Source organism: Monodelphis domestica, chromosome 3 (genome assembly GCF_027887165.1).
Source record: "Monodelphis domestica isolate mMonDom1 chromosome 3, mMonDom1.pri, whole genome shotgun sequence".
NCBI lineage: Eukaryota > Metazoa > Chordata > Mammalia > Didelphimorphia > Didelphidae > Monodelphis > Monodelphis domestica.
In genome coordinates, this window is record NC_077229.1 from 65,926,304 (window position 1) to 65,953,523 (window position 27,220).

General features: G+C 39.3%; 1 protein-coding gene across 1 annotated transcript in view; it reads right to left on the reverse strand.

Annotated features, from left to right (window-relative positions):
* The window catches only part of LOC103099832 (mucin-16-like), a 136,364-nt gene that overhangs the window by 46,850 nt on the left and 62,294 nt on the right, over nucleotides 1-27,220 (reverse strand). The window contains exons 13-19 of the mRNA XM_056820961.1: nucleotides 16,896-17,023; nucleotides 16,706-16,773; nucleotides 15,443-15,615; nucleotides 14,707-14,742; nucleotides 7,352-7,465; nucleotides 693-820; nucleotides 532-578 (exon numbers count right to left, since the gene is read on the reverse strand). Coding sequence (XP_056676939.1) covers nucleotides 532-578; nucleotides 693-820; nucleotides 7,352-7,465; nucleotides 14,707-14,742; nucleotides 15,443-15,615; nucleotides 16,706-16,773; nucleotides 16,896-17,023 — 694 coding nt within the window. The remainder of the gene's footprint in view (nucleotides 1-531; nucleotides 579-692; nucleotides 821-7,351; nucleotides 7,466-14,706; nucleotides 14,743-15,442; nucleotides 15,616-16,705; nucleotides 16,774-16,895; nucleotides 17,024-27,220) is intronic.

Genomic DNA, 27,220 nt, shown 5'->3' on the forward strand with positions numbered 1-27,220 from the left:
ATTTGGGGGAGGGGTTGGCCTTGTTGGGCTCTCGCTTCTCTTCCAATAATCATCTCCAGCTTAAGGTCAAGCAGGGGCATCTAATGCTCCTCAAGGATCTGATAGTGTAGTGGATAGAGCACCAAGCCTGGAGTCAAAAAGACCCAGGTTCAAATCTGGTCTTAGACATTTACAACTTTGTGACCCTGGACCAACCCCTTAAGTTCTGTTTGACTCATTTTCTTCAACTGTCAAATGAGCATGTTGATAAAAGGGTATGATCTGTTCCACAGGGTTGTCAGGATCAAATGAGATCATGTTTGTAAAGTGCTTAGCACCATTCCTGATACATGGTAAATGCTCATTCCTTTCCTCTTCCCTTCCAAGATATGTAGTAACATGCATGGATCAATTCCTTGGGAATCCAGCTTAGGAGGTGAAGAAGCAAAAAAGGGCAGAACCAAGCCAGCCCCAGTGGAGATAAGCAGGGACTCTGGACCTTTGGGGTCCAGTCTTTCCAGGGGCTCTCACCTCAGTGAGGTCAGCACTCACCTAGTATAGCTAGAAGCCAGGCTACTGTTCTTGAACAAGCCTCTGAGCTGGAAGACAGAAGAGGGAAAGGGGTGAGTAAATAAATGCATAGAACAGAACAGGATCCCCATCCCTAAGGGCTAAGAAAGGCAACCTCTGGCTAGATAGAGGGAGAGACTCACTAGGTGATGGAGGATTCTCTCTGTAGAGCTGAATTTCTCTGAGTATGGCTGTTCCATATCTTCTGTGTACAGAGTATTGTTTATGGTGAATTTCATAGTAAAAGTTTCCAGTCTTGGTCTCCCACTTGCTATAAGGGAAGGATGAAAAAATCCTCACATCTGATCTCTGGGCACACACCTTAACAAAGTAAACACCACTATCCCTTCCATGTCCTGGACCCAAACTTTAACTACTGTCCTTGACTCTTCCCTTTCTCTCACCCCTCTCTGTCAATTGCTTGCCTTGACTCAGTGATTCTATACTCATATCATCTCTCTCATCTGTCCCCTTCTCCCCACTTTATGTGGCTACCACTCTAATCCAACAACCAATACCTACTGTTGCTTGGACTCTTGTTACAACCTAACTGATCTACCAGCTTCCACACTCACCACCATTTCCCATCCACCTTCCACCCAGCTACTGAGATTAAATTGGTGCTGGACCACATTTTATTGATCATAACTATTTAGCTACCATGCTACCTAAGTACCCCACCTTAATCCTCTTTCCCAGATCAGTGTCTAATACAGTCAGAAGCTAATCATTTGAAATGGAAAACAAAAAAACAAGGACTGCAAAACTGTGAATAAAGAGTTTGGAGAAAACATTCTAGGGCCACATTTTCTAAAAGGCATTTGGAGCCCTTGATGAAAAATGCTATGCACAACAAAAAAGAAATTACTGGAGTCTGGTTGCAGAGCAAATAATGCCAGCTTCATTTCCTTCAAGTGTTTTTTATTCTTTATCTGACAAGTTTCTTCTGTCATAGCATGAGCAATATGGAAATACATATTACATGAAAACAGTTGTAGAACCTCTATGAGACTATTTAGTGCCTCCTGGAGGTGGGGAAAAGGAAAGAGAAAGAAAGTCTGAATGCTAAAATATCAGAAAACAATTGTCAAAAATTGTTTCTATACGGGTGGGTCCAATAAAGCAGAGTAGAACAGAGAAGCTCCAATCCAACATGAGAATCATCTCCAACTGATATCAAAATATCACCACAAAATGAATACAGGAGCCAAAGAACCAATAAGGAGACAGGACCAAAAAACTTCCAAGAAAAGCAAAACCTCAAAGGTAGACAGAGAATATCTGGGACACTGGGGTGAGAGGATACCTCATTTGGCAAGATTATAGCAAGGAGTGAAGAGCAATTCAGAGGCAAGCTACACATCTCCACCTCACATCTGCTGTCCCAGGTTCAGTACCTAAGATCAAGCCAACATTCAGACCCTGATATCCTGCCTGGGGCAAACAGTGGTCCTAGCCAACTCATGCCCTTGAAATTTCAAACCTAATTAGTCTGGAGTCTCATCCCAGGGAAATATGGGCTGAAATGGGCTCAAAATTGTGTTGACCCAGAATGAAGCCAGGAGTACAAGTATAGGCTTCAGTTTAGGGCATAGTTCACAGTTTTGAGGTGGCTGATCTTTTTGCATAAACCTCAGGGAAATGCTCCATGACAGGGCAATCAAGGGTGTGCCTGATTGGATCAAGTACAAAATGAGACCAAACACTTGAGACTAAACCTAGGGCTGGAATTTGATCAGACTGCAAAAGCTTACACCTAAGCCTAAGGCAACCTATCAGCATCTCAAGGGTCAATTGGATCAGCAGGGTGGAGGGGGCTCTCAGAGCTCTCAGCACATGAGCTATCACACCATCCTCCAAGAAATGAAATTGTCCAAAACCCAGAAAATAAACTGAGAATATCATGAAGGAAGGACTGAAGTTTAAGAGGGCACCTCAACTTCCCCAAAAAATAGAGCCTATTTATAGATAGGGAAAATGAGAACATCAGCAAAAAAGCACCCAACTCTAAAGAGTTTTTATAGAGACAAAGAGCAAGGTACAGACACAGAAGGGGACAGTGAAAGTAAAGCAAACATACCTAACATCCAAAGGAAAACAATGGATTGAGCACATTCTGGAAGAGCTCAAAAAAGACTTCCCAAAAACTTTAAAAAGCAAAGGAAATGTGGTAAAGAGAAATGAAAGCAATGCAAGAAAAAATTTAAAAAGGAGACCCAAAAGTTGCTGAAGGAAAATCAGGCCATAAAGTTAGAATTCAGAAACTAGAAATGAATGATTTCATGAGAAATCAAGAAAAAATAAAGCAGAATCAAAGGAATAAAAAAAAAAGAAACAGGAAAATATGAAGCTTCTTATTGAAAAATCAAATGATTTAGAAAATTTATGAGGAGCTAAATCAATTATACAAAAAGTCAAGCCATTCTTCAATTGACAAATGGTCAAGAGATATGAATAGACAGATTTCAGATAAATAAATCAAAACTATCAATAAGTATATTAAAAGTGTTCTAAAACCCTCACAATTAAAGAAATGCACAAAACAACACTGAAGTAACACATTGCACTGAACAGGCTGGCCAATATGACAGTAAAGGAAAATAATAAGTGTTGAAGGGGGTGTGGCAAGATTGGGATGGTAATGCACTGCTGATGGAGTTGTGAATTGATCCAACCATTCTGGAAGGTAATTTGAAACTATGCCCAAAGAGCTTTAAAAAATGCATACCCTGTGATATAGAAATACCACTACTGGGTTGGTACCCTAAAGAGATAAAAATTAAAAATGTTTGTGCGAAAGTATTCATTGATGTGTTTTTTGTGACAAAAATTGGAAAATGTAGGGGGTCATCCTTCAATTGGGGAATGGCTGAACAAACTGTGGTATGTTTTGTGATAGAATACTACTTATGCTGTAAGGAATGATGAACTGGAGGATTTCTATATCAACTGGAAGAACCTCCAGGAACTTATGAAGAGTGAAATGAGCAGAACCAAGAGAACATTATACACAGAAAGTGAAACATTATGGAACAATCCAATGTAATGGATTTTGCTAATACAAGATAATCCCAATGCCCTCTGCATCAAGAGAAAGAAGTGTGGCAATAGAAACACAGAAGAAAAACAAATGACTAATTATTTGTTTATATGGATATGTGATTGTGGTTTGGAGTTTTATTCTATTACTCTATTGCAAAAATGAATAATATGGAAGTATTTATCAATGATAACATCTATATAACCTAGTGGAAGTGCTTATTGGATCTGGGATGGGGAAGGAAGAGGGGAGGAAAGAAAATGAAATATCTAAACATGGGAAACATTGTTTAAATAAAATAAATTTGAAAATTGAAATTTTTTTCTACCTATAAGTAAAAAAGATAATTTTTTAAAAATTAAAGTTTATGGCAAGAACTAGGTATTGACTAGTATCTCACACCCTATATCAAGATATAGTCAAAATGGGTATATAATTTAGATATGAGTGATACCATAACTAAATTAGGGAAATCAAATAGTTTACCTTCAAGCTCTCCAAAGGAAAAGGGTAGAATTTATGACTAAACAATAAACAGAGAGCATAATCGGATATAAAATAATTTTCAATTGAATTTTTAAAAGCTTTTGTACAAACAAAACTAATGGAACCAAGATTAAAGGGGAACTACAAACTGGGGGAAATTTTTTATAACACGTTTCTGTGATAAAGGTCTCATTTCTCAAATTTATAAGAAAACAAGTAATTCCCCAATTTGGCAACTGGTCAAAGGATGTGAAAAAGCAATTTTCAGGTGTAGAAATCAAAGCGATCACCAATCATCTGGGAAAATGTTCTAAATTACTTTAGATTTCAGAAATGCAAGTTAAAACAATCCCAAGGTACCACGTCACACCTATCAAATTGGTCCAGGTGACATTAAAAGACAGTGATAAATTTTGGAGAGTATATGGCAAAATTAGGACACTAATGCATTGTTGTTGGGGTTTCTGAAGTGAGTCAACCATTCTGGAGAGCAATTTGGAAGGAGGCCCTAAGAGCTATAAAATTGGTGCATAGTCCTTAATCCCATAATACCACTACTGGGTCTGTATCTAAACAAGATAATAAAAAGTACAAAAAAATTTGTACAAAAAAAGATATTTATAGTGGCTCTTTGTATGGTGGTAAAGAATTGGAAATTGAGGAAATATCTTTCAATTGTGAAGTGGCTGAATGGGTATATGGTGGTAATGGCATATTATTATGCTATAAGAAATGATATATAGCATAATTTCAGAAAAATAATGGAAGATCTTTATGAACTGATGCAGAGTGAAATCAGCAGAACAAGGAGAATATTGTACACAGTAACAGAAATATTCTAAGGTGATCAACTGTGAAGGACTAAGCTACTCTCAGAAAGACAGCAATCTGGGACAGGTTTGAAGGACTTTGGATAAGGATTATTTTCCACCTCTACAGAAAGCAATATGGGATTCAGTTGCAAATCAAAGCATACTCATTTTCACATTTGTTTATGAACAGTTTTATTTTACGGTTCTGGTTTTATATGAATGTTCTCTTAGTATAATGAACAATACAGACATATGTTTTATATGATAATACATGTATAATCTATTTCAAATTACTTACATCTCCTCCAAGAGGCAGGACAACAGAAGGGAAGGGGAGAGACAATTTTGAAATTATAATTTCAGAAATTGTATATTGAAAATTGTTACTAGATGTAATTGGGAAAATATAATATCTTTGACTTAAATTAGTATTTTATTAAAGTCAAAGTTTTAAAAGACAAAAAGCAACAATCAGAGGCTATTAAGCTACATGACCTGATTTCTTAGCAATGCTGAATGACATACAGCTTCTCTAATAGCATAGGTGATTTTCTATTGGAAATAGATACCTGAACACGCCTTGTTCAGATTGGCTTACTACCAATAAGTTAATTCAAAGAGGAAAAGCAGTCACAGATGAATAAAAGGATGCTCATGGGATGTTATGGTACATGGGACACATTTCCCTTCCTTGAAGTTTCTTGTCCAGAAAATGGCTTGATGGTCTGCCCCCATTCCTCACATAAGATCATCTAGAGGTATTTGTCTCCTCATCCTCATCTCTAACCACACCTACAGCTCCAAACTTGACCTCCTCCACCAAGTTGATGGGCTTCCAGGAGCTATGTGGAGACAATGACATCAGAAAGGTCCAGTTTTCCAGTTCTGACCACTGAATAATTCCAGGATCTCCTGGCTACAGGAGTTCTTGGAAAAACTCAGAGGACATAGCATAGCAGGACCATGTCAAAGGAATCACAGAGCTAATGTGTAGGAACCAATCCATAATCTAGGGACCATGAAGCATCCCTGGATGGAAAACAATGCCTCAGAAAGGATAAGACTGAGAGGTAAATCCCTGGGATTTGGCACTAAAAGAGTGGGCCCAAGTGTGATTCATCATCAAAGGTCCAAGTGAATTATTATGCAAAGGTAAGGAAGAAGGTCATGGAAACTTATGAGAAAGGGAAGTTCCTACAACTATTATCCTCTTTTGCAGATGAGGAAGTCAAGGCTCACAGAGATGTGAGAAGTGACTTGCCCATATCTGCATCATTCACCATACCCAAAGTTCATTGCTCTAGAGCAGAGCCTTTGGGTCTATCTCCATTCCTGTCAATTGACACTAGGACCTCTGTGGCTTGGACCATAGAAGTAACTAAATGACAAAGTGGAGAGAGTGCTGAGTCTGGAGTCAGGAAGACCCCAGTTCAAGTCTAATCTAAGACCTTATTAGCCGTATGATCCTGGGAAGGTCAATCAGTCAGTCATTGCTTGCCACTGTTTTCCTCATCTGAAAAATGGGGCTAACTATAACACCAAACTCTTAGGTTTGTTATATGATTTAAATGAAATATTTCTAAAAAATGCTTAGTCATGATGCCTGTCATATAGTAGGTGCTACATTATGCTTAATCCCTTCCCCTTCTCTTTTCCATAGGAAAACAAAACACTTGGTAGGTCTAAGAGATAAGTTTTGAAGACAATTTTTTCTAATAAACTAGATTTCACCAATGTACCCATTAGATCAAAGCAATCAATCAATTACCATTGATTAAGTGATTATTGTGTTTTCAGCCCTGTCCTAAATACTGAGGATATAAATATAAAAATTTAAAAACAGATTCTCTACCCTTGGAGAGTTCATAGAAGGAACCTTCCCTGAAGTGGAAAGAGCCTTAGCCATTCAGTGGGAGGTGCTAGGCCTGAACTCTCTTCTTGACCTTGAAGTACTACATAATAGAGTGGAAAGAACAATGACTCTGGAAGAAGACATCCTAGATTCAAATCTCACCTCTGATTCTTTCTACTTTTGTGTCCTGGAGCATGCCACTTAACCTATCTGGGCCTAAGTTTTCCCATATATAAAAGGATGGGTACAGCTAGATGGCCATTGAGCATCCCTTCCAGTCATATCCAATTACCCTGAGCTAATTACTTTATTTCTCTAGGCCTCAGTCTCCATATCTGTAAAATGAGAGGCTATACACAATACCTGATACTTCTTAAGGTTCTTTCCAACTTCATGCCTAAGATTTATTATTTAAAGACCTTAGCAGTGGGAACCTCACTCCTACCTCTAAAACTCCTCTTCTCCAGGCTGTACATAGAAAAGAATCAGAGGTTCAGAAGAGTTCTTGAGGATTGATCTCTAAAATAATTTCATGTTTCCTCTGTAAGACTGGGAAACAAGGCCCTAAAAAGGGTAAACTTCCAACACAGAGACAGAGAGGAGGTACCTTACCTGTGGGAATAATAGTAGACACAGGAGTCAGGGGACTCCTTATCAGTGCTACTGTGAGTCTTGGTGCTCCATGACCTTGGGCTGGTGTGACTGGCCCCACCACAGCATCACCAGCTACAGGAAGAGAGGAGGGGAGAACACAGAGCTCAGTCAAATCCTTATTAGTGGACTCCCAAAGGAAAGTACATTGTTGCTACTAACTGCTGAGACCAAAAATACATGGCTTCTCTGACTTTCTGTCATAGAATGAATAAAAAAAATTTCCCCTTCAAAGCACGGACTCACTGATGGACAACCTCCATATATGTTTGATTTAGTGGAATCAGAATCCATCAATAAGAAGAGGAGAACCACTTTAGCACAAGGATTGTGAATCTGCCCTTGCAGCGAGATAAAGGAGCCTGGAGAGATGACACTAATTCAACAGATATAGAGCCAAGAAAAAGTCCCTACAGTGGCCCATTGGAAGGCTAAAAAGAGGAAGGACCTAGGAGGAAGACCCTTCTCCTTAGAAAGGCACAAACTGACTCTCCCTGGACAGACACTCCCCATTTCCTCCTAGCCACACCCCAATTCCCTCCCTGGGAAGTTTATTTAGTTGTGCAAACTTCCAGTGTGCTGGCTGGAGGCAGGGTGATAGCTGGAGTTGGTGTTGCCTGTGGGTTTCTCTCAGTCTCTGGAGTCAGGCAGGTTGGCCCTGGGTCCTCCAATGAAGTAGCAGTGTCAAGGGAAGCTGTGCTTGTCCAGGTCATGGGGGGTCTTAAAGCAGGAAAGGAGCCTGGCCCTGGGCTCAGAGATTCATGGATGCAATTGTGAGGTTCTCTTCCCAAGGAGGGTCCATCTCCTGTGGTCGAAACCAAATTTGGAAAACTGGCTTCTACTTGTGATGAGGAGCTGACTGACCATGGAGCTAATCTTGACACAGTTTCCACATCTACATCCATACTGTTAAAAGCTGTGCCCCTTGACATTGGAGAATGAAAGGTCACAGCAGGGCCAGTGCCTACTGCTAGGGCATCATTCGCCTCCAGGATAGACATGCTTTGACTGCCAAACACTTGAAGACTCATCCTTGCTGCTGAAGCAGTGACTTCAGAAGTCATTTTGGAAACAAAAGTAAGTGAGCTGGTGCCCATTTCAAATAATGTCTCTGTTGGCAGAGTGGACTGTGCTTGTCCATTGATCAATGGAATCTCAGGACTAGTGGCATGTGTTCCAGTGCCTTCCAAATGAGAGAACAAGGTGGGAGAGTCTCTGATGGCCTCTGTTCCTGAAATGGTGCCTATGGAAGACTGGCTCTCACCCAATCCTGAGCTCAGAGTGGAAGCTGTTATGGTCATTGCTCTAGTCACCTCAATTGCAGTAGAAGAAAATGGGAATCCTGCATCACTCTTCTGGGAGACTTCAGTGATGATTAGTGGACTTTGTACTTCAGACAGCTCAGGCTGGTTAACAGCATCCAGACCTAAACCCAATCCAGTAATGAAAAGAAGTCTCTGTGATCACTGTTGGCCACGGAGAGGAAGGGCTTGTTCCTCTGGGAGTCATAGCCTCAGAAGCATTTGGAATATCTTCTCGATTTGTAGGAAAGGGAATGGATGAGCTTTTTTCAGCTCCTTTATTGATCCTTGAAGTAGCTACCGTGCCACCTTCTACCTCACACCTAGCAGATTGGCTAAGCAAAGGAAAGTAATGAATGCAGGAGGGGGTGTTGCAAAATTGGGACATTAATGCATTGCTGGTGGAGTTGTGAATTGATCCAAACATTCCAGAGGGCAATTTGGAACTATGCCCAAAGGGTGCTAAAAGACTGTCTATCCTTTGATCTAGCCATAACACTGCTGGGGTTGTACCCCAAAGAGATAATAAGGAAAAAGACATGTACAAAAATATTTATAGCTGCGCTTTATGTGGTAGCCAACAATTAGAAAATGAGGGGAAGCCCTTCAATTGGGGAACGGCTGAACAAATTGTGGTATATGTTGGTGATGGAATACTATTGTGCTCAAAGGAATAATAATAACGTGGAAGAATTCCATGGGAACTGGAACAACCTCCAGGAATTGATGCAGAGCGAAGGGAGCAGAACCAGGAGAACTCTATCTCTTTTTTCTGTCTCTCCCTCTTTCCCTGCTGAGTTGAATGCAAAGGCACAATTCTGTGTTGGGGTTTCAGGAGATGGGAATAAGTATTCAACCCTCCTTTGTCTATTCAGAGGAGAGTGAAGTTCAAGTGATGCCTGTTCCCCCAACTCCTTCCATATTTGTATATTCTTCTTCTAGAATACTCCAGTGATGAGAAATGGGTTCTACCTACTTATTACTTATTTAATAACCAATATTTTTCCTTCCCTTTTCTCACCCAACAGGAAATTGAAAGGGGTTAAATGGTTATAAAGTTGTTAAATTCTTATGGTGCCAAAAAGAATCCTCACACTTTTTTTTCTACGTGTGGAATGAGCCATTCATGTACTCCACTATGAAATGATTAAATTTATCCAATTTTGTTAAAATTGGAGTTTTAATGTCATCTTTCTGTGAAGCCATTCCTGCTATTCTCTCAATAATTTTCTTTAATTTCTAGTGATAAAATTGCAAGTAAATTCTATCAAACTTTCAAAGAAAAAATAAATCCCAATATTACATAAACTATTATCAGAAATATGCAATTCTATTGAAACTATTATTATTACAAAGTCTTGATACCTACAAAAGGGAAAGACAAAGGAAAGGAAAGAAAATTCAAGACTATGCATACTATCCCTTCTGATACAAAAAAATGCTAAATAAAGAATTAGCAAAATAATTACAGTCACATGTTTAAAAGATGTTCCACTCAGGGGCAGCTGGGTAGCTCAGTGAACTGAAGGTCAAGCATAAAGATGGGAGGTAAATAGCATTTAGCTAAGATGAAGAGTCAGCAATATATATAGCAGAGAAATTTTAAGGGTCTGTCCAATGAAATTCTGAGGAGTAAAATTAGGAAATCTATTAACACCATTAATGTTACAAATAATTCTAGAAATGGAAGCTACAGTAATACTTTGAAGAAATATGTATTTGGGGGGGGGTGATCAGTATTTGCAGATGATATGATGGCCTGCTTAAAGAACCCTACAGAATCAACTAAAATTAATTTAAACAATTAAAATATTCAACTAAGTCTTGAGATATTTTAAAAAACAGAATAATCCACAATTGTTTGTGTTTTACCAACAAATATCAAGCAGGAAGTTATAGAAAAACAAAACCCATTCAAAATAACTATAGAATTATAAAATAGTATGAATCCATACATTACAAAGTAGAATTATGTGAATAAGCTGGAGGCAAGATGATAGATTAGCAACAGCTACCCAGCTGAAGCCTCCTAATGTTTCCATCCTAAGAATATAAAATAACACCTCAGATCAAATTTGGCAGTGGCAGAGCCAGCAAAAGGTCAAAGTGAAGCATCTTTCTTTCCTTAGAAAATTTAAGAATTTAGCAGAAGAAAAATGTGACTCAGTGGGAGTGGGACAGATCTGTCTGTAACACAAAGACAGTGTCAGCTATTGCTAAAGGGGTCAGACATTCTTTGTTTTTATTCTACCTAGATTTATCTCTGGAGTTGTTGTCACCCTTGTTAGAATACAGGGTCCCTGTGAGAAAGGATTATTACATTCTTTGTCATACCAGACACCTACACATGCATTTCTCCCATCCTCTCCCATTTTCTGCTTTATATTTATTTATATTTACATTTATATTTATACTTATGTCCTATCTTCAGCCCCAGAGGATAATAATGATTGAACAAGAGACAGGGTTCAAGAGTGTAATTATTGAAGTAGGGAAGAGTGAAAACATTTTTATTGAAAACATTGGCCATTTCTGGGGGCAGAGTCAAGATGGTGGCTTAGAAGCAGCAAAAGGTCAGACCTCTGAAAACCCTTCCTTTACAGATCACAAATTGATTGCTCCTAAGGGACCGAAAATCAAACCTAAAAACAAGACAGAGCCAAGAAATCCTCAAGCTGGATTCAATACAAAAAGTATGCCCCCCAAAAGCCAGAATTCAAGAACACTTGGGTTTAAGGGGAAGGCAGAAGGAAGGTCCCAGGACACCTCCCCACAACCTAGAGCACTAAGCCTCCAGCAGCAGCAGGAACCTCTGGGCGGGCAAAGGCACTTGTCTGGAGAGTGGACTTTGCGGGCAGGGCTATGCCAGGTTCAGAGCATGGAACACAGGCAGTGGAGAAGGAGCTGGAGAGGGATTTCAGAGCTGGCAGCCTGGTCACAGAGGTGGAGACCCTCCATATTGCTCCAAACTTCCAGGAAGTTTTGGCCTCAGAGCACATCCAGGCCAACCCAGCTAAACTTAATCCCATCAAAATTCTTCAGTCGTCAGAGAAGCCCAAGCTCCAACACCCTTCCCCCACAGACTGCATGGAGAGATCATCTATCAAAGTTCCAAGAGGGGAGACTGACAGAAAACCCCAAAACCAAAAAATCAGAGGATCAAGAGCACAGACAAATACTGGGAGTAAAGAAGGGGTAAATATGAGCAAACAGAAAAGGAAGAAATAAATTACAATAGACAGCTTCTATATAGGCAACAAACAAAGAGCAAATGGGAACAGAGGAGGAGCGATCAGAAAATGATAAATCAGAAATCCAAGTGAATTAGATATAGGCTTTGGAAAAACTCAAAATGAAATTCAAAACACAATTAAGAGAGGCTGAAGACAATTAGGAAAAGAACTTAAAAACTAAGATAAGTCATCTGGAAACAGAAAATAGTGTCCTGAAAGCCAAAATCAACCAGCTTGAAAATGAGGCAAAAGAGATGAAATATGAGGCAAAGAAGATGAGAGATGAGGCAAAGAAGATGAGAGATGAGGCACAGAGGATGGAAGATGACCTCCAAAGAAAATCAGACCAGAAGGAGAAGGATGATTAAAAAGCCAGGGATGAATTTCAGTCTTTAAGAACAAATACAACAACTAGAATTAAGTGACCTCACAAGGCAGCAGGACACTATAAAACCAAACCAAAAGTATGAAAAAATTGAGGAAAATGTGAAGCATCTCATTCACAAAACAGAAGATTGAGAAAATCCTTCAGGGAGAGAAAATTTATGAATCATTATCCTTCAGGGAGAGAAAATTTATGAATCATTGGTCTACCAGAAGACCATGACAAAAGAAAAAGACTGAACGTAATACTACAGGAAATTATTGAAGAACAAGAGGGAAAAGTAGAGATTGAAAGAATACACAGATCACCTCCTCTACTTAATCCCCAACTGACAACACCCAAGAATGTTATAGCCAAATTCAAGAACTATCAGACCAAAGAAAAGATATTACAAGTTGCCAAGAAGAAGTCATTCAGATACCATGGAACCACAGTGAGGATAACACAGGATATGGCTGCATCTACACTGAAGGACTGAAAGGCATGGAATATGATATTCTGGACAGCAAGAGAACTAGGTCTACAACCAAGAATCAACTACCCAGCAAAATTGACTATATTCTTACAGGGGAAAGTATGGTTATACAACAAAGTAGAAGAATTCCAAGAATTTGTAAAGAAAAGATCAGACCTCATCAGAAAATTTGGTGTCCAAGCACAGAACTCAAGAGAATCATCAAAATGTAATTAAAAAAGAGGGAAAAAGAACAACAACAACAAACCTTTTTTTAAGAGACTCAATAAGTTAAAATGATATATCCCTATAAGAAAAGAGGTCATTGGTAAATCTTAAAAAACTGTTGTTATCTCCCTGGAAGCTAGAAGAACGACACTTAGAGGGAACAGTGACAAACTGTATAGGATGAAACAGCAAGACATAAATAGGTATATAGATACATGTATGCATAAATACATACACATGTGTGTATATATATACAAATACAGCTAAAAAGAGGTTAATATTAAAAAATGGGAAAAGAAACAAAAGGGAATAATAAACTTACATGTCACAAAGAAGCTCATGGTGGGAGGAGGGAAAACATCAATACACTGGAAGGGTAAAAAGGTTGGAGATAGGAAATACTCTAATCTTACGTGCATTGAAATTGACCTAAAGAGGGATTGTTATCCAATGCATTGGGCCAGAGAATAGATTCGTGCCCTATAGGGGAGTAGAAGGGCAACAAACAGACTGGTGGTGAGGGAAGCAGTATAAGGGAGAGAGATGGTGAGGGGTATTTTTAAAAAGACAGTAAAAAATAAGGGGGGTAATAAAGAGGGAGAGGGTAGAAAAGGAAATAAAATGAGGGTGGGAACTAATGGGACTGATTAAAAAAATCATTGGTGTAGAAGGAAATAGTGAAAGAAGAAAAGGCAGGACTAGGAGTAGAAATCAAAATGCTGTGAAATACACAGCTGGTACTCATAACTCTGAATGAGAATGGAATGAACTCACCCATAAAATGCTGAAAGGAATAGCATGTCCATGGGGACTGGATAAACCTCCAGGAATTGATGCAAAGTGAGAGGAGTAGAACCAGGAAAACATTATACATAGAGACACCGTGTACAATGTACACTGTGGTACAATCAAATGTAATGGACTTCTCCATTAGTGGCAATGCAATGACCCTGAACAACTCAGAGGAACCTTTGAGGAAAACCAGTATCCACATTCAGAGGAAACACTGTGGGTGTAAAAACACCAAAGAACAACAATTGCTTGAATACATGGGTCAAAGGGATATGGTTGGGGATATAGAATCTAAATGAACATCCTAGTGCAAACAAAAACATGGAAATAGGTTCTGCAAACACCTGCAAATCCTAGTGCAAACAACAACATGGAAATAGGTTCTGATCAAGGACACAAGTAATACTGAATGAAATTGCAAGTTGCCTGCAGGAAAAGGGTGAGTGGAGGGGAGGAAGGGAAATAAAGTGAGTATTGTAACAAAAAAAATTTTTTTAATTGAATTTAAAAAAAAAGAAAAACATTGGCCAACATTACTGAATGAAGATCATGGAGGATGGGCACAAGTATCCCTGAAATGCTTGGAGATGCCTTCTGTGTACCAAGGTTATAAAGACCACAAGGTTTGACTCTAAATATTGAATAAGAAGGGGATAGAGGTAACCTGCTTTCCAAGTCCTGTTGGGTTAATTTTTTAATTTTTTGAACAATTTAGATATGTTTAGAGTAGCAAAATAACCCACATGCCTAGATGAGTAAAGAAGGTCTCTTTATGTTGGCCATTTCTAAAAGTATACCTCATTCTGAACTCCCAAACCCATTTTTCCCCTCTGTCCTATTCCCCTCCTTCCAAAAAAAGCTCAAAATATACTTTTCATTGTAATCTCCCAGAAAATAGAGAAATTAAGAAATGGAAAACTCACTGTTTGTGGAGGGAGTTGGCATCTGGGGGTTATACCCTATAGTTGGGGAGGAGAGAAGAAAAAGAGAAGGAAGAAAGAAATTCAGAGGGAAGGAGAGGAGAGATTAAGGGGAGGGAAGAGAAAAAGAAGGGAAGGAAGAAGTCAGTGAAACAGATATGAAAGGAGGGGAGAGGAGAGGAGAAGAGAACAGAATGGAAGAGAATTGGACAGAAGAGAAGTGAAGACAAGGGGAGAGGGGAAATAGAGAAAAGAGAAGAATAAAAAAGAGAGAAAATATGAAGGAGAAATGAAATGAGAAGGAAAAGTAATGGTTGAGGGAAGAGGAGAGAGATGAGCAGGGAGGGAGGAAGAGAGAGAGAATACACATAAATCTTTCAGTAGGGTATCTGGGCAAAAATTGAAGGAAGCATTGGAGAGATGTTCTGGGGCCCACAGGGTTGGTAAAATGGCACTTTATCATTCAAGGAACTTCCTCAATCAAGAGGGAGATTGATGGCATACATCTTTGTTTAAGGAGCCTAAGAAAAATCCAGCCACTTATGATCTTTAGAAGTAAACCCCCATATCTCTATATTTTGTCGCCAATTTGAAGGCCAGCCTACCAGGAGGGATAGAAAAAAATCATGAAGATGAAGGTGGTCTAAAAGGTAAGAATATTTTGGGGCAGGTGGGTTGTTTTCTGGAAATGGAACCACCTAGAGAAATAAAGATATATGTCCCAATTTAGGCTACTCACCATCCACATAGAGGCTTTCCTCATCTAGAATATAACCTCCGAGCCTTGTTATTCCATTAGTCTGTTGACTCAGCTCTTGGTAAATCTTCTTCTTGTCCAAGACAGGGATGGAGAAAAATTCCTGATAAGAACATATAACCTCCACTCCTGTTGCTTTCCCATTATTCATAGACCTAGAAGTTGATGATTTAGACAAGAGATATCAAACATGGCCCTTCCTGAAAAATCACCTGAACAAGACTAAAGTGTAGTAGTTCCTCTCTAATTTTAAAGTGTTGATGATGAAATATATAAATATGGATAGTTTTATGAGTCAATATGCAGGAGCCAGGGATGTTGATGTACAATTTAGTGGCCCCTGTTTCCTTTTGAGTTTGACACCAGTGGTTTAATTAATGAAATTTAGTTATTCAGAAAACACATTTGAAAGAAGTGACCCACTTTGAACAATGGTTTGGAGAGAATTGTAGTTTGAGAGTTGAAAAGGGCACTGGAAGACATCAAAACCAACCTTCTCATTTTAAAGATGAAGAAATTGAGACTAAGACAAGTTATGTGACTTGCTGAGGGTCACACAGCTGCTAAGAGTCTCAGAGAGAATTTGAACTAAGGTCTTCCTGATCGAAAGCTCAGCACTCTGATCTGCTGCAATGAAATTGGCAGTGCTGTGTAAATTCAGTCACATCTATATTTACAAGTGTGTATGGGATCATATTACTTTCAGTAATTTCTTTAGAGTAGTAGAAAGACCACTGGATTTAAAATCAAAGGGACTGTGTGTTCAAATTCTGGATCTGACAGTATCTATGATCTTGGAAAAGTCACTGGAATCTCCTTGGGTCTTCGTTATTTCATCTGTAAATGAAGAGAGTGGTCCTTATGGCCTTACTATCTCTTTAAGCTTCCATTCTATAATCCTATGATTATAGAGACAGTGAATGTTGATATGATCTAATCAATTATTTTCTAAGCACTCTGTTTGTGCCTCCTTTGTTATTTCTTTCACGTGGAGTTATAAAGTTAAAGCGATTAAATTTACAACCTTGTCTTTGGAAGACTTATGGGAAAAGAAGTTTTTCTCCACCAGGGAAAGGGTAGAAGGTGCCCACAATATTTCTAATGGCTTGTTGGTTGGGGGAGGGGTTAATCCTTTACAGCTTGGAAAAGAAGGAATTGTTATTGGGAAGAAGAAGCAGCCTGTGTGTGATCTTTGTCAAATGGGAATGTTATGGTCCCTGCTATTTGAGCTTTCAAGATTCTCACCTCAGCAAGGTCACACTGCATCCAGAATACTGAGAGCCAAGGCTGCTTCTTTCAAACAATACCTTGAACTGGAAACAAAAAGAGAGAAGGGAACTTCTGAGTACTTGGCTAGAGGAAGTCTGTATACCCAGGGATGAGGAAGGCAGCATGGAAGCAAGGAGGAAGAGGGGGAGGGGAGGGCGGGTCTCACCAGGTGCTGCAGGACAAATTCAGCAACACGGAATGTGCTGGAACCCCTTTGACCCATCTTGGTTTTGTAAAACATGTTGGTGATGGTGAAGTTGATGGTGAAGGTCTTCGAGTTGAAGCTCCCTGCTGCTGTACAGAAGGGAAAGATACCCAATTGTCTGAGCCTTACAAATGTTATTCAAATGAGAAAAAATGTTTTGTAAACCTTAAAGATCTATCTAAATGCTAGTTATTGTGGTGAAAATTATCATGATCATGACCATTATTCCAGGTGTCACTGTTCTAGTCCTTCCTCAGAGGAAAACTGAGGATACCTCTACTGTCCTTTTTTCTGGCAGTATTAAAAATTGTGGACTTGGGAGTCAGAAGACTTGTATTCAAATCATGGCCCTGCCATATCCTATGTTTTTGCCTTAGTTTCTTCACATGTAAAATGAGGAGGTTAATCCAGTTTCAAGAGCAAGAACTCATTACTTGACAAAAATTGCTTGTAATACTGAAAATTAGTCCGGGAGAAACTAGGGATAGACTGATATCTTGCTTGACATAACAAAGTAAACTCCAAATTGGGTATATGAGTTAGCTACCTAAAAGGTGATATAAAGAAATGAGAGTTATCAGGAAAATTGATTCTTTCATTTTAATGGACCTCTAGAGGGACAGTTCATGTTCACATGAGGGATAGATAGGACAGCAAGTTTAAATGGACCACGTGTTGCCAACTTAAATTTAGTTTTTCCTCCAAAACAAAACCAATGTAGGTAAAATGAGAAGGGAAATGAGTAACTGGAGAGAAAAAATCTTTGCTTCATATTCTTCTGATAAGGGTCTCATTTCCTATTTCCAATAATTGAAATTTATAAGAATAGAAGCCAAGGGCAGAGCCAAGATGGTGGAGAAGATACACATCCCTCATCTGATCTCTATCAAATTGCACCCAAAAACCTGATACAATGTCCTAAAATGAATTCTGGAAGAGTATGTCACACAAAAAAGACAAACAAATGATTTTCCAGCACAAAACGACTTTAAAGACCGGCAGGACAGATGATGTGTACAGAGGTGGAGGTGGAAGTAGAGCACAGTGCACCAGGGCAGACCCCATCAAGCCAAAAGGATTCACCCACAACTGAAGCAACAGGAAAGGCTTCTGGAGCATTCATCCCCAGTCAATAAGGGGGTGAGAGATCAGACAGTTGCTCAGAAGGAGATTACAGGAATCCCTTTGCTTACAATGCAGGCGATTTTCTTGTTGCATTGCTCATATTCAGAAACAGATCCCAGTCTGTGGGGGAGATCTCAAGGTGGAGGAGTGCTAGCAGACAGGAGTGCTTGTAGCTACAGGGGAGCAGCAGACTCTCCCTGGTCACATTTCAAAGTGGAGGAAAATGACTGGGGTTACTCAGAAGCCAGAATTTAGATCAGAAGGCTATTAAAAACACCTTTGTTTGCAAGATACCACATCTGAAGAACTGAAAGAAGATAGATCCCCAGAGAGTATACTCTGAAGGCAGCTGTACAAAGAACCTGAAACTGAGAACAGTGCTCCATTCACCACAGGTACAGATTCCAAGTTTAACAGTCTCTTTATTTTTTTAAATTTTATTTAATTAGTTAATTTAGAATATTTTTCCCTGGTTACATGAATCACGTTCTTTCCCTCACATCCCTCACACCCTCCCTCCTGTAGTCAGCGTGAAATTCCACTGGGTTTTACAGGTGTCCTTGATCAAAACCTATTTCCATATTATTGATGTTTACACTAGGGTGATAATTTAGAGTCTACATCACCAATCATATCCCCATTGACCCATATGGTCAAGCAATTGTTTTTCTTCTGTGCTTCTGCTCCCACAGTTTTTCCTCTGAATATAGATAATGGTTTTTTTTCATAAATCCTACCGAATTGTTTTCAATCATTGCATTGCTGGTAATAGAGAAGTCCATAATATTTGATCGTACCACAGTGTATCAGTCTCTGTGTACAATGTTCTCCTGGTTCTGTTCTCCTCACTCTTACATCAATCCTGGAGGTCATACCAGTTCACAGGGAATTCCTCCAGTTCACTATTCCTTTGAGCACAATAGCATTCCATCTCCAACATATACCACAATTTGTTCAACTATTCCCAAATGGAGGGCATCCCTTCATTTTCCAATTTTTTTTGCCACCACAAAGAGCTCAGCTATGAATATTCTTGTTCAAGTCTTTTTCCTTATCTCTTTGGGGTATAAACCCAGCAGTGCTATAGCTGGATCAAAGGGCTAACTACCTCTTTTGAAATGAAAAGGAAAGGGGTGGAAATGAGCAAATAACAGAAAAAAAGAAACACAATAGAGAAAGCTACTTTGGTAACAGAAAAAACAAAGCCAATGCTGGTGAACCCAAAATTCGCAATAAAAACAGGGATTGCTCTCAATCCCAAAAAATGAATTAATGGAGGAAGCTCAATAAGAGGTTTAGAAATCAAATAAGAGAAGCTCCAAGAAAATTTGGGAGAAGTAATGAGAGTGATACAGGAAATCATGAAAAATAAAGTCAACACATCCTAGAGAATCAACCAAAAAGCTAAGCAAGTTGCAGGATACAAAATAAACCCGCATAAGTCATCAGCATTTCTATACCTCTTCAACACAGCTCAGCAGCAAAAACTAGAAAGAGAAATCCCATTCAAAATCACCTTAGACAAAATAAAATACCTAGAAATCTATCTCCCGAGACAAATACAGGAACTATATGAACACAACTACAAAACACTCTCCACACAAATAAAACTAGACTTGAGCAATTGGAAAAGCATTAACTGCTCATGGGTAGGACGAGCCAATATAGTAAAAATGACCATCTTACTCAAACTTTCTATCTATTTGGTGCCATACCCATAGAACTTCCAAAAAATGTCTTTACTGATTTAGAAAAAAACATAACAAAGTTCATTTGGAATAACTGAGGATCAACGATATCTAGGGAAATAATGAAAAAAAAATACAAAGGAAGGGGGCCTTGCAGTCCCAGATCTCAAACTATATTACAAAGCAGCAGTCATCAAAACAATTTGGTACTGGCTAAGAGACAGGAGGATCAGTGGAATAGACTTGGGGCAAGTGACCTCAGCAAGACAATATATGATAAACCCAAAAATCCCGGCTTTGGGGTCAAAAATCCACAATTCGATAAAAACTGCTGGGAAAATTGGAAGACAGTATGGGAAAGATTAGATTTGGATCAACACCTCACACCCTACACCATGATGAATGCAAAATGGGTGAATGACTTGAACTTAAAAAGGAAACTATAAGTAAATTAGGCAAACACAGAATAGTATACATGTCAGACCTTTGGGAAGTAAAAGACTTTAAAACCACGCAAGACATAGAAAGAGCCACAAAATGTAAAATAAATAATTTTGACTACATCAAACCAAAAAGCTTTTGTACAAACAAAACCAATATAACTAAAATCAGAAGGAAAGCAACAAATTGGGAAGCAATATTCATAAAAACCTCTAACAAAGGTTTAATTACTCAAATTTACAAAGAGCTAAATCAATTGTACAAAAAATCAAGCCATTCTCCAATTGATAAATGGGTAAGGGACATGAGCAGGCAGTTGTCAGCCAAAGAAATCAAAACTATTAATAAGCACATGAAAAAGTGCTCTACATCTCTTATAATCAGAGAGATGCAAATCAAAACAACTCTGAGGTATCACCTCACACCTAGCAGATTGGCTAACATGACAGCTATGGACAGTAATGAATGCTGGAGGGGAAGCGGCAAAGTAGGGACACTAATTCATTGCTGGTGGAGTTGTGAGTTGATCCAACCATTCTGGAGGGCAATGTGGAACTATGTCCAAAGGGAGATTGAAGACTGTCTGCCCTCTGATCTAGCCATAGCACTACTGGGTTTGTATCCCAAAGAGATAATGAGGAAAAAGACTTGTACAAGAATATTCATAGCTGCACTCTTTGTGGTGGCCAAAAATTGGGAAATGAGGGGATGCCCTTCAATTGGGGAATGGCTGAACAAATTGTGGTATATGTTGGTGATGGAATACTATTGTGCAAAAAGGAATAATGAAGTGGAGGAATTCCATGGAGACTGGAACAACCTCCAGGAAGTGATGCAGAGCGAAAGGAGCATACCAGGAGAACATTGTACACAGAGACTAATACACTGTGGTACAATCGAAGGTAATGGACTTCTCCATTAGAGTCAATGCAATGTCCCAGAACAACTTGCAGGAATCTAGAAAACACTATCCACAAGCAGAGAATAAATTGTGGGAGTAAAAACACCGATGAAAAGCAACTGCTTGACTACAGGGGCTGAGTGGAAATGACTGAGGAGAGACTCTAAATGAACACCCTAGTGCAAATACCAACAACATGGAAATGGGTTCGAATCAAGAACACATGTGAAACCCAGTGGTATCACGCTTCGGCTATGGGGTGTGGGGGAGGAAAAGAAAATGATCTTATCTCTAATGAATAATGCTTGGAAATGATCAAATAAAAATTATTTTTAAAAAAGTCAACACATTGGCAAAGGAGGCAAAAAAAATATTGAAGAAATTAATACCTTTAAATCACAATAGGGACTTCCAGGTAAGCATGGCTGCAGAGTAGATGCAGCTTGCTTCATCTCCTCAGACCCAATGACAAACATAACTGCAAAAAACCCTCCCCAAAAAAAAAAACAACCATCCTCATAAGAATGGAAAGACCCCACAACAAGGCGAAGCTCTGAAGGTAGGAGGGATTCTGTCACCTCCACAATATAAGGGAACAAAAAGCTCACACACTCTCCCCACACCCACCAAACAGCTGGAGACAGAGTTAAAGTCAGCAGTGTCCAGAATCAACAAGAGAGGGAGGGGCACCCCAGGAATGAATGGGCAGCCCCAGGTGTGGGGACCTGAAAAAGATAAGGTCCTTCTCCTGAGAGTACTAACACCTGAAACCCCGGCAGGCAGGCAAGGGGAATACAGATCTCAGGCACCCAGAACTAGCGTGCTGTAGTCACCGAGTCCACGAAGGGATCCCCTGAGGTGAGCAAGGGGCACCTACAGGTCTTGGGAATTAGCTAAAACCACCAAAGCCTTTCACCTGAGAGCACTAACTCCCAAAACACTGGAAGGCTGGAAAGGGGAGTCCTTGGGCTTGAGGCCTCAAATAGCAGGATAGAACAAACTGAAAAGGAAAACCAGGCTTTAAAGATCAGAATCAGGCAACTGGAAGACAATGATCTTGCAAAAGAGCAAGAATTAATAAATCAAAACCAAAAGACTAAAAAATTAGAAGAGAACATAAAATATCTCACTGACAAGGTGACAGACCTGGAATATAGAGGAAAGAGAGACAATCTGAGAATAATTGGCCTACCAGAAAAGCCATAAATAAATAGTAATCTTGACATCATAATACAAGATATCATCAAAGAAAACTGGCCAGAGATTCTAGAATAAGGGGGCAATACAGGCATTGAAAGAGTTCATAGAACACCCTCTACACTAAATCCCCAAAAGACAACTCCTAGAAAGTTAGCCAAATTCCAAAGCTTTCAATCAAAAGAAAAAATCTTACAAGAAGCCAGAAAAAGACAACTTAGATAAAAAGGAATGCCAATCAGGGACACACAAGACCTTGCAATTTCCACTCAGAATGACCGTAAAGCATGGAACATGATTTCAGAAAGGAAAGAAAGCTGGGTCTTCAACCAAAAATCAGCTATCCATAAAAACTGACTATATACTTCCAGGGGAAAGTATGGGCATTCAACCAAATGGAAGATTTCCAAGTTTTTGTAAAGAAAAGACCAGAGCTCTGTGGAAAGTTCGACATTCAAACACAAAGAGCAAGGAAAACTTGAGAAGGTAAATATGAAGGAAAGGGAAAAGGAGAAAAATGTTATCTTTTTCTTTTATTCAAACTCTCTTCTATAAGAACTACATTTATATCAAATTATATATATTAATATGTGGGGGAAATATAATGTGTAACTCAAAAATTGTATGCATCATTAGAGTAGTTAGAAGAATTACACATAGGAAATGATTGGGGCATTAAGACAATATGGAGAAAAGGGGGTGAAAGAAATAAAAAGGGAGGGTGTGAATCATTGATGGTACTAAGATATACTTCAAGAAATAGAAAAAAACTAAATAGAATAATCTTTCTCACACAAAGATACACATGGAAAGGGGAGGGGAAGGGATTTCCTATAGGGAGGAGAGGAAGAAAGTGCTAACTGGTATTACTTAAACCTTACTCTCAGTGAAATCATCTCTGAGAGCTTAGAATATTTAGATCCATTGGCATCTTGAACTTTATCTTATCCAACAAGGAAAGATAGAAGGGGAAATTAAGAAGGGGTGGGGGAATGAGAATAAAAAGGTAGGGAAGGAGAGGTGGGAGGGGAAGGGAAGAAAAAGGGAGGGTCTAGAAAGGGAAGCATATCAAGGGAAGGGACTAGGGGGACTAATCTAAAGTAAATCACTGGTATAAAAGGTTATAGCTAAACAACAAAGGTCAGAATTAAGGGAGGATATCAAAATGCCAGGGAATCCACAAGTGACAATCATAATTTTGAATGTGAATGGGATGAACTCACCCATAAAACATAGACAAATAGCAGAATGGATTAGAATCCAAAACCCTATCATATGTTGACTTTAGGAAACACATATGAAGCAGGTTGATACTTGCAAGGTTAGAATTGAAGGATGGAATAAGACCTTCTGGGCCTCAACTGATAGAAAGAAGACAGGAGTTGCAATCATGATATCTGATAAAGCCAAAGCAAAAATAGATCTGATCAAAAGGCATAGGGAAAGTAAATATATTCTGTTAAAAGGGAGTCTAGACAATGAGGAATTATCACTAATCAACATGTATGCACCAAATAGCAAAGCACCCAAATTTTTAATGGAAAAACTAGAAGAATTGAAGGAGGAAATAGACAGTAAAACCATATTAGTGGGAGACTTGAAACAACCACTATCAAATGTAGTAAATCAAACCAAAAAATAAATAAGAAAGAGGTAAAAGATGTGAATAAAATATTAGAAAAATTAGAGTTAATAGACATATGGAGAAAAATAAATAGGGACAAAAAGGAATACACCTTCCGCTCAGCACCACATGGCACATTCACAAAGATAGATCATACACTAGGTCACAGAAACATGGCATACAAATGCAGAAAAGCAGAAATAATAAATGCAACCTTTTCAGATCATAAGGCAATAAAAATAATGATCAGTTAGGGTACATGGAGACCCAAATCAAAAATTAATTGGAAATTAAATAATATGATACTCCAAAATTGGTTTAGAGAAGAAATCATAGAAACAATAATTTCACTGAGGAAAATGACAATGGTGAGACATCCTTTCAAACCTTATGGGATGCAGCCAAAGCAGTACTCAGAGGAAAATTCATATCCTTGAGTGCATATATTAACAAATTAGGGAGAGCAGAGATCAATCAATTGGAAATGCAAATAAAAAAAACTTGAAAGCAAACTAATTAAAACCCCCCAGAAGAAAACCAAACTAGAGATGCTAAAAATTAAGGGAGAAATTAATAAAATCAAAAGTGATAGAACTATTAAACTAATAAACAAGACTAGAAGCTGGTACTATGAAAAAAATAGACAAATTTGACAAAGTGTTGGTCAATCTAATTTAAAAAAGGATAGAAGAAAGGCAAATTAACAGCATCAAAGATGAAAATGGGGACCTCACCTTCAATGAAGAGGAAATTAAGGCAATCATTAAAAACTACTTTGCCCAACTATATGGCAATAAATAAACCAACCTAGGTGGTATGGATGAATATTTACAAAAATATAAATTGCCTAGACTAACAGAAGAAGAAATAGAATTCTTAAATAATCCCGTATCAGAAAAAGATATATGTTCTACTGGTTCTGCTCCTCTCACTCTGCATCACTTCCTGGAGGTTGTTCCAGTCTCCATGGAATTCCTCCACTTTATTATTCCTTTTTGCACAATAGTATCCCATCACCAACATATATCACAATTTCCTCAGCCATTCCCCAATTGAAGGGAGTCCCCTCATTTCCCAATTTTTTCTACCACAAAAAGAGCAGCTATAAATATTTTTGTACATGTCTTTTCCCTTATCATCTCTTTGGGGTACAAACCCAGGAGTGCTTTGACTGGATCAAAGGGCAGAAAGTCTTTTAGCACCCTTTGGGCATAGTTCTAAATTGCCCTCCAGAATGGTTGGATCAATTCACAACTCCATCAGCAATGAATTAATGTCCTGACTTTGCCACATCCCCTCCAGCATTCATTACTTTCCATAGCTGTCATGTTAGCCAATCTGCTAGGTGTGAGATGATACCTCAGAGTTGTTTTGATTTGCATTTCTCTGATTATAAGAGATTTAGAACACTTTTTTCATTTGCTTATTAATAGTTTTGATTTCTTTAACTGAAAATTGCCTATTCATGTCCCTTGCCTGTTTATCGATTGGAAAATGGCTTGATTTTCTGTACAATTGGTTTAGCTCTTTATAAATTTGGGTAATTCAACCTTTGTCAGAGGTTTTTGTAATGAAGATTGTTTCCCAATTTATTGCTTCCCTTCATGTGCCAATCAAGCACAAGGTCAAAGAGACCAACCAATCCTGGTGGGATTGATGTAATTTTGAGCCTAGACAAAGAAGACTTGAATGTGTTTGGGGTTTGAGGTTGTGGCTGTTTAACATGTGCTAAAGGCTGGTCTTCCTTGTTCCCCATTCTACCAAGTATCTCAACCTTGGCTCCTATAATCTGGTCCCTTTTCTGTCTTTCATAGTGTGGTAACTTTCTGTAGTCCTGGCTACTGACTGGGTAAATGTATCATTGCTTAGATCATTTTAATTGCGCCCTTATTCAAGGATCTGTTATAGATTTATTTTTCTTTTTACTTGGAATTTTACACATATAAGATACTTTGATAGTCTATATTTTCATACAGTATTTTCTTTTATTTGGATTTTTCTGATATCTTTTTTAATTTCTCTTGCCAATTGATTCATATACCTCATACCTCAGCCATGCATCCCTAAGTGATCATGTATTTTTCAATAACCCTCTTAACGGGGGAATGTAAAAAATATGATTATTTAATTTACAAAGTTTAAATTCCTCTTGAGAAAAAGTTTAGGTAAAGGAAGATGCTACCTCTCTGAATCCAGAAACTGAACTATTGGAGAACACACGATGAAGAAGCCTCCAACTTCCGGTTAAGATGGCGGCTTAGAGAAAGCTAAAGTTCAGATCTCTGGAAAACCCTTCCCGACCAATCTCAAACTATAAGCTCCTAAGGCGCCGAAATTCAAAACGATTAACAGCATAGACCCTGGGAACCCTCCTGGACCTGGACCTGGATCAAAATGTATGGCCCCCCTCAAAAGCCAGAACCCGAGATCACTTGGACCTAAGGGGTAGGAGCACAGAGTCCAAGGCTCCCGGAAGCCGCAGCCCTGCCGGGTTCAGAGAGCAGGGTCCTTGGAACAACAACCCTCAGGGCCTTCTATCCGAGTCCCAGTAAAAGTCACTGCCCTCGGAGCCCCCCCCGGCAGAGAGCAGGGTCGAAACAACAGCAACCCTCAGGGCGGGCAAGACAGCCTCACTGGCTGGATCCTGCTATCCAAGTCTCAGTGAAAGTCCCTGCCCTCGGACCTCCCCCGGCAGAGAGCAGGGTCGAAACAACAGCAACACTCAGGGCCTTCCATCCGAGTCCCAGGGAAAGTCACTGCCCTTGGAGCTCCCCACCGCAGAGAGCAGGCTTGTCTGAAACAACAGCAACCCTCAGGGCGGGCAAGACAGCCTCACGGGCTGGATCCTGCTATCCAAGTCTCAGCGAAAGTCCCTGCCCTCGGAGCTCTGGGAAGCCGAAGCCCATTCCCCCGCAGGCCGATGAAACAGCCTCATGGCCAGCTATTCTGAAGGCAACTTCCGGAAAGCAACCCGACCCAGAGAGCCGGGGTGAGTGTGGCCTCCTCGTCCGACCCTTCCACTCCAGTTCCAGTGAGGCATACTCAATTTAACCCAGGGAAACCTCATAGAACTGACAATCTGCCCAGGACTAAAGCCTCTGAACACCAGACAGAGATAAGAAAAGCTAATCCTCCACATTCAGAGATGGCAAACTCCACAGAAGCACAGAAGCCCCAAAATACCAAGAAAAATAAGAAGAAAGGGGTGACTTTGGACACATTCTATGGAGCCAAAATACAAAATACAGAGGAGATAGAAGATATACAAGAAAATGCTCCAAAAAATTCCAAAGGAAATGGAAACTCTCCA